Consider the following 15875-nt stretch of genomic DNA (forward strand, 5'->3'; position numbering starts at 1 on the left):
GTGGGCGGCGACGACAATGATTGGATTGCATTCCGGACATCTTCAAATCGGGCGTCCACACCCTCGTCTTGGTCTTGTATTGTTTGGCTTGGTCTGCCATTTTTAATTTTTGGTTGATTGATTTCGACTTTGTTCTCTCCTATTATGCCCAGGAAAGTATTTTTCAGCTTTCAGCCGCCACAACTAGTTTAACACCCTTTAAATATGTTTGCCAAGCAATTTTTACTGATTTTTAACTACCAGAAAATAAATTAAACATTTATCATTTAATGGCACAAGTGAACGGCAAGCACCAAAAATTGTAATGGAATAAAACATTAGGAATGTTGAATTGTTGATCAGTTAAATTTTAGTTCAAACACTAAAAACAAAATCCTGAAATGTTCAGGGATCGAAACCATCACTAACCCAATAATTAATAAACACAATCTTTTGGTCTCATTTCAAAGGTGGGAAGCAATATGATTGAGCAGTAGATTATGGAGTGAAAATCGGTAAATTTAATTATATCATAACCCTCCAATTGACAATTATACAGGCTCTTGCACCACTTTCAGCTCAAGGCTTATTGATGATCCATCTATATACTTTTTTATAGATTAAAAAGACTGAACATGAACCGTTTAGTATTTGAATAAAGATAATGCTTCAATATAAAGAGGATTGCCTCTTAATTATGTTGCAATGTCCAGTTAATTGGTCCATTCCTAATGAGACTGTATGCTATATTGAAATAAAATCTTCAATTCTTGTGTAGTATACTAGTAGTAAAGGGCCATTTATTTAGTAATTTTACTTATAAGTGAATTCACTATAGCTTTACAATTTTCTTGCATGCCTTTGATAGAAAGATTTTATCCTTCTCATACCCTCTCCAAGAGCAGATGGATCAGCAGCGAAAGTAATACGAAGCCAATCTTTTAGGCCTACTGCAGTTCCTGCAAAAAATTGTTGCTTTTGTTTGTTACAAATTCACTAGCAATTTTGCGAGTCATGCCAAAGTCAAAGCTAGCAGTAGATAGCATATTTAAACAATGAGTTATGATTTGTCAAGTGATTTTATTTTGATAAACTATTCTTTAATTATTTCAATAATGCAGCTTATTTTCGTTTACCAAAATTTGAAATGCAGCTTATTTTCAATTTCGTTTACTTTTTAGTGTTCAAAAATTATTTTCTGATTGATGGACAATGTACTAGTATTTAAAAATATTTCTTAAAACTCGTAATAAATATGAAAATGCTACACTTCTAAGTTCACATTTTTATAAATACATTTTTAATCTATGATGAAAATAGAAAATAGAGGAATGTGACTGTGAGGGGGATACTTGATATTGGGCCTAAGCCCAAAAATGAAACTTAACAAAGACAATGGTCAAGCATGGAAGGGAATTGGTTTCCATATCAGTCAAATTTGCTGGTACATCAGTACAAGATGGACAGCTTTAATATTTTTTAATTTTAAAAAAAATATGTTTTATGAAAGGCCAATCCGTAACAGGTTTGCTTTATAGAAAGGTAATATTAGAATTATCTATCTCTCTTATGCTGGATATACCAGTATTTTAACTGGTGTACAAAACAATTCCCACCATTGAATTCAAATTCTGTGAAACCAAAGGTCTGGACGGTTTATTCAAGGAGACAGAAAGATGGGAGAGCGTGAGGAAAATTAGTAGGATGCTGAGGTGTCAGAATATAGGGAGTGGAAAAGTTTTGGGGAAAAAACAAGTTTTTACTGCAAGAGGAAGTAGTAGTAACTTGGAAAATGATTACTGAACTCCCCTTTAAATGCAGTGACAGAAAGAGAGAGAAAGAAACAAAAAAAAATTTGCCAGAATGTTTGTAATTTGAGAGTATTTCAAATATGATTCTCTTATAACTTTATGAATGTGTTAGGTACAGAGGAGATTAGAGAAAAATAATGTAAATGAAAATTAAAAAGGGAGAGTAGAAATAAATAAAAAATAAAACTATAAATTGAGTTATTTGATTGAGGAAAAATTGAAAAGACTTCAGGAGAGAGATGATTAGGAGAATAAAAACATGTAAGAAATAAGGTTAAATTTGATTTTTTATACTTTAATTTATTTTTTTAATTCAATTTAATTTTTTAGTTTTTGTTTGAATCAATTTGCTTTTATAATTTTTTAAATTGATTTAATTTAATTATATTGTCTAAATTAGATTAACGTGTCAAAAAATTATATTTTATGACAATTTAAATTATCATAATATATATATATTTTAACACCATCAATTTAATTTATATAACATAATCAAATAGAATTAATTTTAAAAATTAGAGATTAAATAAAATTTGAAAAAAATTAGAATGTTAAATTAAACTTAAATAATAAATTAAATGATCAAAATACTAATTTAACAAATACAAGTGAATCCCACCATTTAAAAACTTATTTTCACCTTATTTATGCTTCAGCAAACACTCAAAAATTATTTCCATCCTTCCAATATTATTTCTATCTATCAAACCAAAAACAGCCTATACGAGATGCTTTGTATTGAGTCTGCTCAAGTACAGTATAATACACTTGGTTTCCTTTTTCTGAGAATAATTGTACTTTCCTCATGCATGCCCCCTAAGATGGCAGATAAGGTTGAGGTGTTGGAAGCAAAGGCTTTGTGCATTCGATGTGGGGACAACTTTCATCCCTTACACAAGTTTTCTGAAAAGCATTTGAGCCTTTTGGTTCTTGAGGATGATGATGACAACAAGAATATGTTGTTGGAATGCTGCAAAACCATGGAGGAGTGTGGTGGGATCGCAAGTCACACAGGGACTATGAAATTGGAGGGGAAGCTGAACGGTGTTTCGGTGTTGGTTTTGGTGGACAGTGGAGCCTCCCTCAATTTCATTTCCCCCCAGGTTGTTGCTGCTCTAGAGTTAGCCGTGACGCCCATTCGAAAGCTTGGAGTTCAACTTGCTAATGGACATAGAGTTCTAACAAGAGGCAAGTGTGTGGATGTTAGCATCTATTTTGGCAATGTGGATGTGAGGATTGATGATGCATATGTGCTTAAGTTGGGAAGTGTGGATGTAGTGTTAGGCGTGGCGTGGTTGCGGACCTTGGGGAAGGTGGTTATGGACTGGGGAGAGATGACAATGAGTTTCTTGCACAAGGGTTCATCTGTTGAACTAAAGGGTAAGTTGGAAAATGCTGTTATGCCACACACAGGACTCAACACAGAAGTTAGAAGTGAAGTTCCTGAATTGAGCTTTGAGGACAAGGTTGTTGTTCTTTTAGGGGATGATAGTGATGGGATACTACAAGGCAAGGATCAATTGTTGCATCGAAGTCCAGTGGAAGCAAAGGTTTTGAAGGTTTACTCAAGGAGGAAGAAAAATGGGAGATCAAGAGGAAATTTGTAACACACTGGTGCTTTCTTTACAACATGTACTCTTTTATTAGTTGAAATTAATGTAGATTATTTTAGTTTAGGAATGAGACCCACCAGGGGGGATTAGACTTGCATATGTAGTAGGATCCACAAGAATCTAATAGATGAGGAAAGGGGTACATTAGGAAATATCCTTGGAAGAGCTAAGAGTCTTAGTAACTATCATATAGTTAGAACAGTTAGGATAACTAATTGTTAGTTTGTTAAGAAACTATAAATAGTCAATTAGAGGGAATGGGGGATTAGGATGTGGAGGGTGGTGAGACCTCGATTTGTATTCTGTCAAGGGTGTTGGAGGCACCACAATAATAATACACACATTCTGAGTTTCTGGTCTAGTTCTATCAAAATCTCATCTAATAAAAGTGTGTTGGGTAAAGTGTCAAGGAGTTTATTATTAACATTTCTCATAAAAATATAATATAGGGACTATGTGTTTATAAGAAATTCATTTTTCTTATTTGAACTTGGAAGGAAGAAGTTACTAAGTTGAGAGTGAAGCAACTTTCAAGTGGAATATTCCGATCTCTATGTGCATTATTATAAACAATTGATGCCTAATTAAAAAGAAAAGAATCCACATAGAAAATCTTTGTTTCTGCAGCATGGAATTATATTTATACCTATTTCAAAAGCAAATGCCTGAAACTTCTACATAAAAACAAAGATTAAAATCATTGAATGGTTTTATTTATAACTAAATATCAGCAAGGTTTTTGTTGTATGCTTAAGAACTGCAACCCTGAGTTATAAGTAGTTATAACTTATAACCCAGCTCATAATAGTAAATTTGGATACATAAGTCTACAAAAGGCACTAGTTGAAATGCAAGCTGGAAATGTTAAGAAGGCCCTATAAATTATAGTGAATATGAACATGATCAGAGTGTTATCTAAGTTGTTCCCGTAAAAAAAATGATTCATAATATCATGATTATTGCTAACCAGATGATATAGTTGAGGATATCAAATAAAAAGGCCTGAAGCTAAGTGCCTAAGACGATTAAAAAAGGCTTTCATTTTTCTGTATAAATGAATGACTCTCCAAATAGAAAATGCAAGAATGCCAAATAAAGCATGATTTGCACAGTACCTGGAAGAATGATCACAGATTCCTCCTTTGCAAGTTTGAAACAGAAGTCAATATCATCACTAATATCTTCCAGAAGTGAAAGGTTTAATTTCACCTGCATTTCATTTGAGAATAAATAAAAAAGTTCCTTCATCAAGACATAGATATAATACCACAATTGTCATAAATCCCCAGTGACTCACCATCATAGCCATGGATCCTTCTGGTTTGTAAGGGCAAAAAATGCAGGGAATATCCTCTATCTCTTTACAACATATATCTGCTGTATGCCTCAAATTATCAATGGTTTTCTCGAAGAAAATTTCTTCGGTATTTGCAATTATCTGAGGTACAGCAGCCTGTCAAACCAGAAACACCACCAATTGGATAGAAAAATTCAGTAACATACGAATGCATGTCATGTAAGAAAATTCTGCTTAACCAAGAATTTTGGATAACATTCTAACATACTTCAGCACCAAACAATTAACTTGGATTTCATAATAGAGCTAACAGCAACATATGAATACTAGTCTAGTCTTTTGTCAGTTCAAACATGTCTTTGCAAGAATGTGACCTTTATACTTTTTTCATACTTCTTTATCTAACAACATGAAAATTGAGTTAAAACATTTTTCTCTTCTTTCTTTGTTTTAAATTTTTATTTTTCCTTTTCAGGTAGTAGTATCAAGGCTTTAAATGAAATCTAGATGCTTAAATTTGAGCATTATTGTTAGCCAAATAATCCATGCATCCATTTCTGTACTCGAAAACAAGCATTCAAGAGAAAAACAGAACCTGCAAGAAGGTTGCTGGACCTCCTAGAAGATCAAAATACTTTTTGATACGCTCGACTACCTGCATAGGAAACATATGATTCATGTAATCCAAAAAAGGTTGTTGAATAATATGAAGAACCATTTAAAATTTAGAAGTAGCAGCAAAATTTTTCAATTATGAAATGTTTATATTTTAAAGTACTAGTCAACTATTAAAACTTCAATATAGAATAGTACAAAATAATAAAGCATTCAAATAGGAAATAAAGGTAGTTCAACACAAATAAAATAAACAATACATAGAGTGGGAACCATCAAAAAACATACTGAAAAAAAGTTCATTCCCATGTCTAGGAACATAGAGTCATAAACTACATATCAATGGTAAGATCAGTCAAGTATCTTCTCAGATTAACTAATGAACTTCTAATTGAAGTATGGTTATTCAAGTACCATAAAATCAATGATCTAATACTCAACATGAAAAATATAAAAATATTGAAAAGTGGGTTAAACATATATAGAGTTAGAGGGACTAGAACCTTTGGTTCTCTAAAAGTGCCAGATGGATCATTTGTCACAAACCAACCAAGCCTCCACCCAGGAACTATCCATCTCTTAGAAAGTGAGCCAAGAGTGAGAACAGGAACAGTAGAGCCAAAAACTCCCATCGGTACAAAAGGCTTGCTCCCAAATGCAAGGTGACCATAAACTTCATCAGAGATCACAATTGTTCCAACCCGTTTTGCAGTTTCAGCAATCTAAGTCCAATATGCAAACAATTCAGTAAATCCTGTTAATGCTATAAACTTTTAGAAACATAATGTATTAATGTCTCTTAAGTTACTTATGATATAGCCATCTCTTAGGAAATTAAGAACAAACCTTCTCCAAATGGTGGTAACTGTACACATTCCCACAAGGATTCCCAGGGTTTATGATCGCCAACGCCACTGTGTTCTGATCAGCAAGAGCTTCAACAGCATCTAGATCAACCTCCCAACCTTTCTCTGGAAGCAGATCATAATGCCTCACTTCAACCCCTCTAAATGCAGCACAAAGTTCATAGATTGGGAAGCCTGGCCTTGGAAGCAAGATGTTTGCACCAGGGCGAGCAAGCATCGCCACCGAAACATCAATGGCTTGTGTGCATCCACAAGTGATGAAGACATCATCTCGTGATAATTGATAAGGAAGGTCACGAGATAGATATTCAGCAATTGCACTGCCACCAACATGAAAATAACTTTAGATGGTATTCAATTTTAGAATAAGATAGTATAATTAGATGAATTATAAGGTTGTTATTGTTGTTTACCTATATAGTTGCATGTAAATTTTGGACAACCAAATTCAAGATTCTCTAAAAAAGTAAACAACAATAACAACAAGATCCAGTTATAAGGTTGACTTAATGATAAAGGAAAAAAAGAAGGAAAAAGATGGTGGATTTGAATCCTCAAACTAACAAAAACTAACAATTAATTAATAACTAACATTTTCCAGAAAAAAGGGTTAAAAACTTGAAATTGGAAAGAGGCAAGGAAGCATAGCATTACATTCTAGCCTGGAGAAGTCCAGCAGTGGGAGCATAGCCATGAAACTTGCGAGACTGAAGAGCATCAGCGACAGCCTCTTCAACAACCTTTGGTGTGTGGAACAATGTGGTGAGAGTTGGGTCACCCATACCAAGAGAAATAACTCTCTTCTTGCTTCCACCACCATCACAATTCTCATCATCAATGCTTTCCATTAGAAGGCTGAGAATGCCCTTAATGGTGATGGTGGAAGTTGCCTTGGATTCATAGTTGTTGATGTTGTTGTTCACAGCCACAACCCCACTTTCCATTTTCTTAGCTTGAAGTACTCTCTGTCTAAACCGTCTTCCTTAGTTTGGTTTTTAAAAGGCCTAGTGGCTTCAGAATTTCACAGTTTTTGGTTCCCCCGAGACCACACGTTATGCTGTTTTCCTGCGCATGAAAACAAAGATTTTGGCGGTTTATGAAGGTTTGTGATAGTTGCGTACGTGAGTCTAGCTCGTACAAACACTAATACGTGTGAAAATCTTCCTTGGTTTTTTTATCCTACAAATTATGTGGAAGGAAACTAGTCATCTTGGCTGTCATGTGAGCCTGACATTATAGTACATTTAATTATTTAACGAGTATGCAGGATTAAATGAGGAAATTACCAAAATTAACCCCCCTTCCCTTTAAGTCAACTGAAAATAGCTTTTTAAGGTTGAAAAATCAATAACTCGATTCATTAGTATTGTTAAAAGTGTATATACTAGCAAAATTTTTAACACTTTGTTCATTTGCTGAAGATTCTTGTCGATGGGTGTTAACTTATACACATGGTTTGGATCTTATAATTATTTTGTTTTTAAGTTGACTTTGAAAAAGTTACTTATTTCTTGGTTTAGAGATTTGTTTTTCTCTCCTCCGTTTTTGTTAAGTCCACTCTCAACTTTTTCTATATAATGGAAAATACTCTTCGTTCTGTTATGTATTCTGATAAATCTTGTTGATATATAGTTTTCATTAAAGTTGTTTATGTTAGATTTTTTTTAAAGGTTAGGAGTGAGGTGAAAAAATATGGGTGCGAGTATAATAAGAAGCCCTTTGGATTAAAATGTTTTTAAGTTTTGTGAATATGATTTTTTTTAATATGATTTTTGTGAATGAAACAAAAATTAGATATATAATATGATTTTTTTTAAATGAGGTAAATATAATGGATCCTTATCTTATTATGTCAATCTCATGGGTTCGGCCATAACCTGTATGTACATCACATATTACCGCAAAATGACTGTGAATGAAACAAAATTAGATATATAACATATCACTGCTAAATGGTGGTGATAATTAATATGTTAAAAAAATATCATAAGTTGTAAAAGAGTAAATTACGTTGACACTTTTAGAAGTTTTGTCAAATTAGATAAAATACTTTCTTTGCTTTTTTACTATTACAATGACTTACCTTACAAGAGTATATGAAGTTTAATATTTTTAATTAAACCTTAAGGGGGTTTAAAATAAAAAAGAAAGTCAATATAATATTTTTCAAATAATTAGAAAAAAGTTTGTGTCGGGGTAAGAAAAAATAGAGGTATTTTGGGCATTATGATTTGACAAACCCTCAGGAAGTGTTAGTTAGTAAATTTTTTTTTTTTTTTGAAAGGTGTTAGTTAGTATAATGAAATAAGTTTATATTTGTAGGATAAAAATATATCTAAAATTAACATTTTTTTTCCAGTAATTATGTTATTAGTGAGAATTAACTTTTTTAAATGACTAACATTTTTTTAAGAATTTGGTTGTCACTTTTAATAAGTTTTTTCTTCCCTAATATTTTTTTTATTTATAAAACTTGAACTTGTAACCTTATTTACCTTATTTAAGAGGATTGAATTTAGTTTCATTCGTATCAATAATTTTTTTTTTCAAAACAACTTATTCATATTTACACCTACATTTTATCTTTAAAATTGTTTTTAATTTCTAAATATTTTAGAATTAATTCAGAAATATAATATAAACTATTTTACATTATGAGATAAATTTTAAATTTGGTTTCATTCTCTCTCCAAAATTTTTAAAGTATTGTTTTGTTCTTTTGTTATCAGTAGCTAAAATTTGTATACAGTTCAATAATGCATAAATAATAACTGTCACACACGGCAAAATGTCCAAAACAACTTGCATCAGATTCAATTAATATGGGGCATGCATTTTACATTGAAAAGTGCACGCATACAATGGATTTGAGTATATATATATATATATATATATATATATATATATATATATATATATATATATACTCTTTTCGGTTAGAGTGCATTAACAATAATATAAAAAAGATTATGTTTATTTTAATTTATTTGTTTTAGGGATAAAGAGTATTTAGTATTTAATATAATAAAAATAATATAAAAGTCACGTTTCTCTATGCAAATATCATAATCTTCTACAAATTTTTGTCATATAAAAAATGTTAGAACAAATTAGATACTTGGATTAATTCTTTGATTTTTTTTAAAATTACACATACTATTGTTTCTATTTATTCACTAACCTCTCTTTAATTATAATTAAAAACATTATGTTGTCACTCTTTTATATGATACATTAATACCCCTTAATATTTAAAAACATTATACAAACACTCCTTACATTAATAATTCCTTTTATAAAAAGATAATAATTCCTTATATAAAAGAAATTACTATCTTTTTATTCTTAAACTTTTAATTTTTGTTTGTAGTTTCTGAAATTTTTATTTTTGTTTTCAGTCCCTGACTTTTATTTTGTAATTAATTTTAGTTCCTTAAAAGAATTAAAAGTAAGGAGGAAAAAAAAGTTAAAAAACTTAAAACAAATAAAAAAATGTTGAGGGACTAAAATAATTGTAAAAAGTTTAAGGACAAAAAGATAATAAACTTTTTTATAATGTTTAAAGACTAAATTGATCAAAATTAATGCTCATGAACTAAAATCAAATTTTATCAAGGTAGAGGAAGTGAAACCCTAAAAAAAAATTGAGCTGCACCGCACTGGATATGGATGGGGAATCATACTTGATAAATTGTACTCGTCGAATTAATCTTGCGCCTTATACCGTACGTTGATCCAACAAATGAAACATGTTTAATTTTACAAAAGAAAAAAAAAACACGTTTAATTTATGAGATGAGGTAAGTGGAAGTTGAGTTTTTCCAACTTAATTAATATCTCCACTCAATTTGGAGTTGATTTTCTATGCATGATTCGTGTTGACTCATTTTGACTTGAGTCACATAATATATTAAATTTTAATTTTAATTAATTGTATCCAGAAGAAAAATAATTACTAAAAGAGTTGTTATAAAATGTAAACTTATTTCCTAATTTACTCCTAGGATATACTACTATAATATATCTTCTGTCAATTTCTTTTATGAAATGATTAAGCTAAAAGTTAGAATAATTAATTGTAGGTACTTGAATATCTAGTACTCAATTCGTCTTCAAATTTAGTAGGCACTGCACTACTGCACTAGACTTTATTATCCAACTTAATAACCACTAAATTTGTAGGATAGGACGTACAGGTAGTTGATCCAACTTAATAACTATTGCACTCAATTTGTAGTTAATTTTAGCTACGATTTGGGTTGATTTAATTTGACTTAAATTAAACAATATTTTAAAAGATAAAAATTAAAAAAAAAATGGTTGATCAAATAATATTGTTTGTTAGGAGTTGGAGAAAGCTTGAAAGAAGGCCAAAGACAATTGAATAAGCAACTAAGGCAAAATGGAGAATAATAAGTCTTTACATGCAATTGTATAGTACAAGCTATGTAGAGCACGTGCATAACAATGCTATTGAGCAACTATCACTCACTACTTCTATTAATGTTACTAATCAAGTTAATTCCCTACCTCAACCACCTTATAAATTATGATGACCATCTTGACGAGTACTTGTTTGTGGACAACCCATGCTGTTGCCATTGTGGACTATGATTTATTTATTTTTTGTATTCAATTGTATTTTGTTAACAAAGATAGTTGTATTTATTATTACATTGATTATATCCTTCTATTTATTTTAATATATATAATTTAATTTTTTAATATTATTTATTATTTTACAATTATATTTTATCATTTATATGTCAAGTGTTAATGGGAATATGTTAGCAAGTTAATTAGAATTATATATATCTTAAAATACATTTATGTTTCGGTATAACTTATTAATGTATTCTAACATATATATTAGTCTCCTTATAAAAAAAACACATATATTAGTAAATTATATATAAGGAACTTTAATTAACCAAAAACACATTCACTGTCCTACCTTTGTGTCGGCATTTTTATTTTGTAATTACATTTTTTTGCTAAAATTGATATTTTTATAATTTATTTTATTTATGTATATTAATAATAGTTTAACATGCTTTCAGAATATATATATATATATATATATATATATATATATATATATATATATATATATATATATATATTATTCGATCATTTATTAATTTGGCCGTAATCAGTTTTGTTTAGAGTGGATAATCAGGTTATATGTTCCAAGTTCCAACATTATCGTAATCAATACAATAATTGAATCAATTGAAACTAAGTCAAACTAGGTTGAAAAAGAAAATCGTGTCAAAGATTATATGGTTAAACAAATAGATGATGAGAAAGTTAGTTACCTTTTATTATTTTAAAGACGTGTTTCAATAAGTTTTCAACTGTTCAACACAAGTACGCATGCTTCTGTGGTGATAAAACTTTTTTATAGTTTTTTCTTTTAATTGTTCTTTCTAACTTCTAAAATAAAATAAAAAAGTTAGCTTTTTTTATCTTAGTATTTATAATTTTAAAAATTACTTAACCATCGTAATTTTTGTAAAAGAAATATTAAAAAGTAAATATTTTTTATATTAAAATTATATAAAGAACCCAATTAGGGTTCCACATATATAATGTGTTTATTAATTTTGGCACACACAAAATGATTTTCTTTTCATGTTAAACACCAGAAAATTATCAATACATAAAGAAATTTGCACTATGAATCAATTAGAGAAAAGCCTTAATATCGTTAGTTTTAAACAGTAATTATAAAAGTTAATAATTTTTAATTATATGACCATTATTGATTAAATAATACTATAAAATCATTTACACTATCAATATATTTAAATTAAATTTCATTGTTAGATTAATTAATTTTTTTATTAAAGATTATGAATTCACAAAGTGATTACGTGATGTTATATACTATACAGCTGAGAGTATATTAACAAGCATTGAGATTACGTAATGTTAAATACTATACAACATTAATTTATATATCTAGGTATATTTGAATTCTTTTACCTACTTAATATTTTTTATATATTTTGTGATTATTTTTTTACTGATTTGTTGACTACCATACAATTGGTTGAATAAGAATTAGGGTATTCTAAAAAAGTTTATTTTTATTGTTTTAATTTAATCTAAAATAATTTTAAGATGAATAAGAATACTTTTTAAATAATACAGATATTTAAAAGTATTTTCTCAATTTCTATTTAATTTTTTCTCTTTATTTTAAAATATTTTATTTGGTCCTTTAATTAAAAAAGAAGTTTAGTGCTGCCTTTCAGTTTTATTTCATTAATGCCGTTAGTGTCAGTTAGTATCAATTTGCACGGAAAGACAACATGGGACATTTTTTTTTATTTAGACAATCAAATTAAATATTTTAAAAATAAAAAGACCAATTTGAATAATTTAAATAAAAAGGAAAAAAATAATTTAATCTAAACATTACGCTAGAATCTGTCATATAAAAAACAATAATAAACACATTCTAATATTCTTATGCAGGACTTACTTTTAACCTTGATGAAGATATAAGTAATGTTACTCCATAAAATATAAAATTAAGATCGAATTTTAATAGCCAAATTTAGCATACAGTACTAATTTATTATAACTAAAACCAAGTTTCTCCTAAATGCCCTTTACTTCCAAGTGTCAAGCAATAAATATTCAACCGTAAGGTTCAACTCAGTTATTCCTATGGCGGTGTCATTTAGCTTCCACAAATTAATCCTATACCAAAATTAGAATATGAAATTACATATAGCACAATAATAAGTCAAAATGTAAAAAAAGAAAGCAAATTTATTAGATTAGTACGTACCTTCCCTGACGAAGCTGGAGATTCGAAGCAATAAATTTGAAACTCTTCTTCGCTGTTTAATTTGATTAGTATGTTTTTTCTCATATGCCCTTGTTCTTCCAAAACGATGCCTTTGCATACAACCACTCAACTACACAGAAATAGGTTTGCCTTTATAGGATTTGTCATTTTGGTTCCGAGTTCTGAGACTTCTGACACGGAACGTAAATAGAAATTATTAATACTGTTTTGTATTTTAACTCTCATAAGATAAGTTTGATGATTCATCATATCAATTTCTAATGCATGCATGATGTTGACCATCATCACTTCGTGCAACTTTTTGTTCTACGTGGACAGTTCCTATCTAGAAGTTACCATTAATTAGATAGAACTCATCCTTATCATTCAAAATTGTGACCTGTCTCCGATGATATGTATTATGCGTATATAGTTAAAAAAAAGATATGGGATGCACGTTGTATATTTTGTCTTTATATTTAGAAGTAACTCTTCAACTTGATAGTTGGTACCAACCAATTATTTAAAGAGTTTTATCATTAAATTTTAATTTTTTTTATTGTTGCATATTATTACTTTGATTTTTTTATTTATCAAATTCACATTTTTTTAAGAAATCAAATTAATCTTTTTTGAAAACATAAAGTTATTACTAAATTTATCTTTCTATATATATCACCAATTTAGTCTTTTGTATGGACAAATTTTATGGTCATTTTATATTTTTAAAGAACTAATAATTTAAAAAACCGTTTTTATGCGGTAATACTTTAATATTTGTGGGATTAACATAATAATAAAAAACTATAAACCTCATGTGTTAACGAAAGGATAAGGATGCTGATAAGTTAGCGACACCACTTAACACATAATTAACGTGTCATACAGTTGGTATGGGATTTCTTCACGTCATTCTTGCTAGAACTCCTTTTACACCTAGAGTTAATTAGTAAGATTTTGGTAGGTCGATACCATGTGGGTTGTGACATGTCATTTTTGCTTGTAGACAATGTAACTTCTTTGGTAGGTTGATACCATGTGGGTTGTGACATGTCATTTTTGCTTGTAGACAATGTAACTTCTTTTACACCTTAGGTTGAGTATGATGCAATATGGGTTGTGACAGTGCGTAAGAGCATTTAATCATGTTTGGGATAGTTGAAATCTTGAGATTTCAAGAGTTGTGTTTATTTTTTTTAAAACAAAAGAAGTTATTTTCAAAATAAGCTAAATGTTTGGAATCTTAATTTTAATTTACAAAATGTTATTTATTTATTTTTTGTTTTTGCATTTCATTTTTTTGTAATATCTTTATGTATTTTCTTCATTTTATGTTTAACTTTTTATAACAGTTTATGTTAGATTTTCCAGAAAAAAAATTAATTAGGTGTTTACAATGCACAAATTCTTATATTTTGTTCATATTATGTACCTTAGTACCTTTATATTTAATTTGTAAAGTCTCCCGTACTAATTTTGGAACTAACCTTTTTTTAATTTTAACTTATTTCTTTCCATACCTTTATGAAATTTAAAACTCAATTGTTATAAACTATTTTAAAAACCAGTAGCTTTCAACTTTTTTGAATCAACATATTAACTTCATCTAGGACTTTCACTTTGAAGCTTAATAAGATACGTATTAATATCATAGTTGGAATTATCAAGGTGAAGATTGATTGGAGGCTCTCATATAATTTTATTTATCAGAAGGTATTGTTGTAGTAAGGTGTCTTATGTGGCACTAATAATCAACCATACCGTTCCACAACCTCATCCTTTCTAACCTTAACCTCCCTCAAACCTAATTTTCTTCTTCATTGGCAACTCTCCCTTGTTAAATGTTTTTTTCATTGGCACCACCCTTGTCAATTGCAAGTGTCCCTGCCCTACTTTCTTCACTTCCTCAATCTCCATGGTACAGGTGGTTTGGGATCAGCCAGGGGCAGAGCCAAGATTTTTTTTTTATATAAGAAGGGCATCATAAAAAATCATGACTTAGAATAATTATGATTATGTGTGTGGAAAATTCTAGAGAGATTTATTTATATGCATTTGTCTACAGAGGGTGTGTCGTTGAAGGTGGCTTTTGAACCTGACATGGGACAACTTGTGCGTATTCAGGGAGCGACAAAAAAAAAATTAAAGAGGAAATTGTCGGAGGAGGAACCGAACGTTGTTTCTGCTATGGGGGTTGAAGGGGATAATGACAAGGGAAATCTTATATGGATTTGCTTTTGACAATATGGTTCTTTAAGGGACATCCCCAAGAGGGGTTTTTGGAGGAAGATGATAAGGATGCTATGGAGAAACCTCCTTTAGAGGAGCAATGCATGTTTAATCGTTGTCCTAGGGTTAAAATTATGGAGTCGGAATTTGAAGAGTGGTGTGCACCATGGAAAGGATCCCTGGTTGTCCATGTTCTAGGGAAATCTGTGGGGTTTAAGATGTTGGAGTACAAGCTTCAAAGGAGCTGGCCTAAGGTGGGGAAAATCAGGATCGTTGATATGCCAGTTGGGTATTACTTAGTTCAGTTTACATCTGAGGAGGGCTATAAAAATGCCATGTTTAATGGATCCTAGATGGTTGCAGACCACTATATCATTGTGTAGAGATGGAAGCCAACTTTTATTCAGAATGCAAAAAAGATGTAAAAGGTAGCAGAATGGGTGCAATTTCTCCTTTTGCCAATGAAACTTTATCATGATGTGTTCCTATGAACAACATGGTCTTTACTAGGTACTATTCTGAATATCGATTGATGTACCTCTATTCACTCCAAAGCAAGATTTTCTCCTACATGCGTAGAGGTTGTTCTAAACAAAACAAAGTTGGTGTCCAAGTTTGAAGCAAGATGGAATGTGTATTTTGTGGAATAGAAGGGGTTGCATT

At 30.0% G+C, this 15875-nt stretch overlaps 1 protein-coding gene across 3 annotated transcripts; it reads right to left on the reverse strand.

Annotated features, from left to right (window-relative positions):
• Positions 1 to 565: 565 nt before the first annotated feature.
• LOC114416821 (probable aminotransferase TAT2) lies at positions 566 to 13168 on the reverse strand. Of its 3 annotated transcripts, XM_028381847.1 has the most exons (9): positions 12984 to 13168; positions 12835 to 12892; positions 6836 to 7246; positions 6162 to 6501; positions 5819 to 6037; positions 5296 to 5355; positions 4701 to 4856; positions 4519 to 4612; positions 566 to 938 (listed from the first exon to the last, which is right to left on the reverse strand). In XM_028381847.1, the coding sequence occupies exons 3-9, from the start codon at positions 7123 to 7125 to the stop codon at positions 820 to 822; spliced, it is 1278 nt and encodes a 425-aa protein (XP_028237648.1). In that variant the 5' UTR covers positions 7126 to 7246; positions 12835 to 12892; positions 12984 to 13168; the 3' UTR covers positions 566 to 819. The 3 variants fall into 3 exon arrangements, with proteins under 3 accessions (XP_028237648.1, XP_028237647.1, XP_028237649.1); XM_028381846.1 differs by lacking the exon at positions 12835 to 12892; XM_028381848.1 differs by lacking the exon at positions 12835 to 12892 and having other exon boundaries at positions 6836 to 7360.
• Between the last annotated feature and the right edge of the window lie 2707 nt (positions 13169 to 15875).

The sequence above is a fragment of the Glycine soja genome, chromosome 6, assembly GCF_004193775.1.
Source record: "Glycine soja cultivar W05 chromosome 6, ASM419377v2, whole genome shotgun sequence".
Taxonomy (NCBI): domain Eukaryota; kingdom Viridiplantae; phylum Streptophyta; class Magnoliopsida; order Fabales; family Fabaceae; genus Glycine; species Glycine soja.

Coding starts and splice junctions, on each gene's coding strand:
- LOC114416821 (XM_028381846.1), bottom strand. CDS start 7,125: ATGGAAAGTGGGGTTGTGGCTGTGAACAACAACATCAACAACTATGAA. Junction 6,038..6,161: donor GTTACCACCATTTGGAGAAG/GTTTGTTCTTAA, acceptor TATTGGACTTAG/ATTGCTGAAACTGCAAAACG. Junction 4,613..4,700: donor AAGGATCCATGGCTATGATG/GTGAGTCACTGG, acceptor AATGAAATGCAG/GTGAAATTAAACCTTTCACT.